The sequence below is a fragment of the Eucyclogobius newberryi genome, unplaced genomic scaffold, assembly GCF_026437365.1.
Source record: "Eucyclogobius newberryi isolate DKJ021-1_F unplaced genomic scaffold, fEucNew1.0.hap1 SCAF_14, whole genome shotgun sequence".
Lineage (NCBI taxonomy): Eukaryota > Metazoa > Chordata > Actinopteri > Gobiiformes > Gobiidae > Eucyclogobius > Eucyclogobius newberryi.
The window spans coordinates 3485739-3492038 of NW_027315768.1; the positions used below are offsets into that span (position 1 = coordinate 3485739).

Genomic DNA, 6300 nt, shown 5'->3' on the forward strand with positions numbered 1-6300 from the left:
TGTCCACTCCTCTCTCCCTCTGCTCATCTCCTCATGTTCACTCCTCTCTCCCTCTGCTCTCCTCCTCTCATCTCATGTTCACTCCTCTCTCCCTCTGCTCTCCTCCTCTCATCTCCTCATGTTCACTCCTCTCTCCCTCTGCTCTCCTCCTCTCATCTCCTCATGTTCACTCCTCTCTCCCTCTGCTCTCCTCCTCTCATCTCCTCATGTTCACTCCTCTCTCCCTCTGCTCTCCTCCTCTCATCTCCTCATGTTCACTCCTCTCTCACTTTCCTCTTCCGTTCCATTTCTTACATCTTTAACTTGCTTTTCTAATACATATTATTCTGTCTCTTGTGGAGCAGGTTTAGAGCTCACTCCAGACTCTCTTTCAAACTTTGCTAAATGTCATATACATATATACATATATACATATATAACCTGTTTGGTCTTAGGAATGAGCGTAAACTGTAATATATGAATATTTGGATGACAAACTTCACAAAGTACTACTGCCGTCTATTAATCATTCACTATGTCACAGTTTGTGATAAGCTTCCGTTGCCACGGCGACGCTCTGGGCTCCATCAGCACATGTGTCAGTGTCTTACAAAAGGAAAGAAGAGATTAGAGAGTCGCAGTCGCAGCTGTAACAACCTAAACATCCATCCTGGCCTTTCATTTAGGAAGTAGATTTATGCTCAAACTCTTTTAGAAATGTATTTTATCTGAATGTTAAAAATCATAATTCCTGCATATTTCATTTAATCTTTTTCCTATATTAAATGTATTCAGTCTTGAGGTTTTATTGACGTATTTGAATGTATTTGTGACTTGAGATTTGACTTTAAAGGCGCACACGCTCGTGTGTACTGTCCTGAGAGTGCTGGGCCTGTCTCCAGTGGCAGATGGTGAAAGTCCTTCTGTCCCGCTCTGTGATGATGACCACACAGGGAGCCCCACATATCAGTGTCCCTCCACATGTCCACTCAGCCTGCAGAGAGCCCATCTGACCATGGTCACCTGAGCTGCTCTCATCTCTTCACTCACACACTCACATAATATTGATATAATTCAATGAAATCAGATTTAAAAAAACAACTTGTTTTAGTGTAACGTTATCATTATTTTAGTATCGCCTGTGGAAGTATTCACCTTATTCCAGAAGCCCGTCATACGTAATCCTTCTTCGGGTTGTATTCGTGAACATACTCGTTAACTACTATAACCTGGGGCACGGTCAGGAGTCGCTTGCAGGACGAGGGCCCATGCTCGTGGATGTTTTAGGTTGGAGGGACATGCCAAGCTCACACGGGGCTAACCACTCTGCCACCTGACAGTTCTGTGCTTGTGTGTGTGCAGTGACGGAGAAGGAAGGCCACGCCCTGTCGCTGATGAAGGAGTGCAGCCTTGAACAGTATCACGGGTGAGTCCTCTGTGGGTCAGATGCCCTCCCCTTGACTTCCAGTGAAATATGATTTCTGTGAACTCATTGTTTCTTTGTGACAAAAGACATTCAGGGACAAAAACATCTCTCTCTGCCTGTTGCTCACTCTTAGACTTGTTTCGTCACTTACAAATGAACGGTGAAGCCAGACTCTGTATTAAAGCATATAACATTATTATTCAATTCTATTTATTTCATTTATTTGCTCTTCACAAAAACAAAACATAAGAAATCTACTCATACAATTAGTAAGCCTTTATCTCTAACTAATCTATGAGAATTAGTCTCTCAGTTGTGACTTAACGAGGCTTTGACCTGAACATGGTCGACGCGTTGGTACGAGCTAGAGCTGCAACAATTAACTGACTAATCGTGACTAGTCCACAGTAAAAAATAATTACAATTGTATTTTTATAATCTTATTGTTGCTGTGACTCTGCTGACTCTGTATCTGGAAATATTTCAAATGTAATTGTGTTGATAATGTAGTTAGTCATTAACATAGGGCTTATGCTAAGGATATAGATCAATGATATAGATATTATATTCAACAATGTTGCAGAGGAAAGTGTGAAACCATTCACTTACATTTGTAACTTATACATTCAACTTGGAGTTTTCCTGTACAAAAGGAAAGTGACCAAGTTATTCCTTTATTTAGATCTATCTTTATTTAACCAGTCTCTCCTCTTCCTCTGTTTTCAAAAGATTAGAAAATGTATTCCATTAATGTAAAATCACAAATTAGTGTCTGACAACCAATATGGATTCAGACAAAATAGATCAACATCTTTAGCTTTAGATGATTTAATAGAGCTATTTGAGTAATATACAGCAATTTGAACAGAACAAATCAGTGTATAGGGATATCACGTGTGGTGTACCTCAAGAGACTATTCTAGGGCCTATATTATTTGGGAGTGTCTACAGAGCCGCGGCGCGCGGCCGAAACTGCCATGTTATTTTGTGCTGCGGCTCCTGAAACTGCTGCGCTATTTGACCTCGTCAGGGTTAGGGTTAAGGTTAGGGTTAGGGTTAGGGTTAGGGTTAAGGTTAGGGTTAAGGTTAGGGTTAGGGTTAGGGTTAGGGTTAAGGTTAGGGTTAAGGTTAGGGTCAGGGTTAGGGTTAAGGTTAGGGTTAGGGTTAGGGTTAGGGTTAGGGTTAGGGTTAAGGTTAGGGTTAGGGTTAATGTTAGGGTTAGGGTTAAGGTTAGGGTTAAGGTTAGGGTTAAGGTTAGCCATGAGGCTATATGGCAGTGCCGCGGCTCCTGAAACTGCTGGGCTATTTGACTGCGCCGCAGCTCTGCAGCCACGGCCTTATTATTTATTATGTATATTAATGAAATTGAATTTAATACATAATATTATGTATTATATATTTTTACTTTTTGCTCATTACACCAATATTATTTGTTCAGGGGACAATCTGGAGCAACATCTGTCATAAGTAACTGATAAAGTAACAGATAAAAAGTTGGTTTAACAAAAAAACACTGAATTTGAGTCCATCAAATATTTCCGAACTAACCCAGTTGTTAAGTTAAGTTGTTAATTAATGACTTAAATCTATGTTTGTGAGTCTGGCGCTGATTCTTGGCCCATAGAAGTGGGTTGTCTGACTTTCTAAGCCTGCTACATAATGAACTCCTGACCTATAAACACGCTGACCCAGACTGAGCTGAGGATGCACCAAAATTTTTGGATTTGAAACAAAAGGCTTTGACCGCTGTCGCCGCCCTGCTGCCCACTCATTCTTACATCCCATCTGTTTGACCCTGGTCAGAGTCAATGTTTAGACTTAACTTTTTGGATCTGTATGTGATCGTTGCATTCATTCACGGTCCGTCTCCTGCATGTGGCCTACAGGGACATGTGTCGGGGGCCCTCTAAAATTGTGCCAATATTGATAATACCACAATTTCTTACAATATACAATCCCTATCTTACAATGTTTTGATCTAAAGCAGTGGTCCCCAAACTTTTTGACTCGAGGGCCACATTGGGTTCTAAAATTTGGCCGAGGGGCGGGGCCAGGAAAATGTGGTGTGTTTGTGTGAACTAATGAATTACTATAAATTACACACAAGATTTGACCTGTAACTTTTACAAGTTACAGGTCAAATCTTGTGTGTAATTTATAGTAAAACAAACAAATGCAAGGCTCAATGTACAAATTGTTTTTCAAATGCATTAAATAATGATTATTTTAATTACATTTCAGTTGAATAAACACAGCAGGAAAATTGACCTTCAATTTCAGTTGGAACAGTGTTGTTGATCTCCCTGTTTTGCATCAAAGTCTGGTGTAAGTGTTGGTCAGTGAAGCTGGATCTGTGATGGGCTTTGTTCATGTTCATGACACTGAATGTCTCACATATGAAGGTCGAGCCAAACAAGACCAGCATCTTCTGTTCGTCCTCCGGAGGTTTTGTTTCCTTCAGTGAAGCATTAAAGTCGTTAAGTTTAAGAGTGTTGGACCGTTTTTTTATTAGCATTTATTCTACCCATAAATGATCTAGTAGTAACAGCATGGAATGATTAATATCCATGAATAAAAAATCTTAATAAATGTCACCAGAATATGCAAACATTTTGACTTTAATGTTAAATTTTTGCACTTCTGTCCTTCTCACGTCTCCAGTGGCTGGACACTTTGTCCAGGTTGATGCTTCGTTTGCTTCTTGCTGTGACTTTATGCTCATCAACTGCTCCAAAATGTGCCACTTCAAGACCATTTCTGGATGATATTATTCATAAACTAACAGGGCCGCACCTGTCGTAAACCGCACCTGTCATAAACCGCAGGTGCCCACGTTGTAACATGAGATATTTACACAGAAATAAACGCAGTAGTGATGCGTCTTTTAAACCGGGGGTCTCGTGGCGCACGCGGCGCACCCGCGGTCCACTTTAGTCCTGCTTTAGACCCGCTTTAGAACAAATCACAGCTGTCTCTAGTGTCCCCTCTGTCCTTGATGACTCTGTGTGGCTGATTTACCTGTGTCTTCACATCAGGATCATCTGCTCCTGAGCTTGTACTCATTGAGTGAGTTTTACTGTGACATGAGATATTTACACAGAAATATGGTCCAGATAATGATGCACATGTGTCTTTGACTCGTGAGTCAGGTCTGGCCAAGAAAGTCTCATTTACACAATAGTGACACACCAGTGTCTATTGAACGTGCCCGCGGTCCGCGCTGCGCCCCGGGCCGCGGTCCGCTCTGCGTGACTAATAAGACTAATTTCTCAGTGAATATGATTCTGATTGTAATAAGACACACAGCGTTTTGAAACTAAAAATGTAGAGAACTCGACGTGTCCCCTGGACAGTGCTTCTACTGTCCACAAGAGTCTTCTACAGCGTGTCAAACACTTGTGCTTCCTGCTTGATTGGCCCCGGTGGCCGTTTGTGGTAAATTTTATTTTCTGCGCGCCATAGATCTCATGTGCGAGCGGTGCGCAGCTTAGACGGAACAGTGTCATCTCTTGGGGAAATGTGGGCATTACAGGCGAAAGGTAAAGTGAACGGCCGCCACAGAATCATGAGTTTGACTCCGACATTTGCTAAAAAAAAGTTTTTTTTAGCAAATGTCGGATTTCAAAATATTTTTTAATATAACTTGGACATGCTTGGCGGGCCGTATTGAAAGGCCCAGCGGGCCGGGTGTGGCCCGCGGGCCGTAGTTTGGGGACCACTGATCTAAACAATGAAAACACTATGATTTGAACATCATAGTTTTATTGTGACGCCATTGAGGAGAACAATAGGTGGCATTTTCATACCGATAAGGGGCCCCCGGCCTCAAAACGTTTGAGAATCCCTGGGCAACACAACATCGGGCTTCAAGGAACAGTGTTTTTAGTCGTTATTTAGGTTTAGACAGCAATTTCAATGTTTTTAAAATGACAAACACTCTTCAAACTAAATCAGTCTGTGTACAACTATTGTCTTAAACATGTGTGGGATAGTTTTACAGACTGTTTGCGATAGTTTGACTTCATCTGGACTGGCTTCTGCTTTTGCCTTCCATTGTGAACCACCGGTGCTGCGAGAAAGGCTCAATCACACGGCAGCCTAGTGGTTTGGGTGGAAGCCAAAGGTCATGCGCCCAAACAATCCAAAACAAACCTGGTGATGCAACCGGATGTTCCCATCACTTCTTATTGCCACGTCGACCGAAAAGGCTTTGCTCTGCTGTTTATCCTCCACCACAATGTCTCCATTCTCCAGTCTGTATATGGGTGTAGAGGCCAGCGGCCCGGTGCCACCAGCTACAAGGCTAACAGAGTGAGAGGTGTTTGGACACGTGGAATAAGAGCCCAATAATCCTGTGTTCAGTGAAGAATCCTTTTACTATCCATTTTGAGGGCGTGTTACGCAGAGACCGTAAAGAATATCTACATTCTTTTGAATATTTATTAAATTTCAATGTCTTTAGATGCAAAAGGTGTTGTTTTGAGCTCGATCGGACAAAAAACCTACAGGACAAGTACGATTTTGAAAAAAAAAAAGTCAAGTGTGGCGGTGGCACTTTGATTCAACATGGCTGACTTCCTGTTTATCATAGAGCCACGCTGCCAGGTGCGTTTTACTCGTCAAAGGTCAGAGGTCAAAAGTAGCTCTATGACTGTCCCAAGTCTCATGTGCCTAGGCCAAAGATTAAGAGTTCCATGTTTTTTCTTTTTTGAACAAGTCGACACTGTTGAGACGGGCGTTCTACAACCTCCATTTTATTGGACCTATGACCCCATGTGTGACCTATGACCCCATGTGTGACCTATGTCCCCATGTGTGACCTATGTCCCCATGTGTGACCTATGACCCCATGTGTGACCTATGTCCCCATGTGTGACCTATGTCCCCATGTGTGA

The 6300-nt window shown here is 42.2% G+C and overlaps 1 protein-coding gene across 1 annotated transcript in view; it reads left to right on the forward strand.

Moving 5' to 3' along the window:
* Positions 1-6300, forward strand: part of cerkl (CERK like autophagy regulator) — a 47547-nt gene that overhangs the window by 17288 nt on the left and 23959 nt on the right. Inside the window, exon 5 of the mRNA XM_072444179.1 lies at positions 1342-1405. Within this exon, the coding sequence (XP_072300280.1) occupies positions 1342-1405 (64 nt within the window). The remainder of the gene's footprint in view (positions 1-1341; positions 1406-6300) is intronic.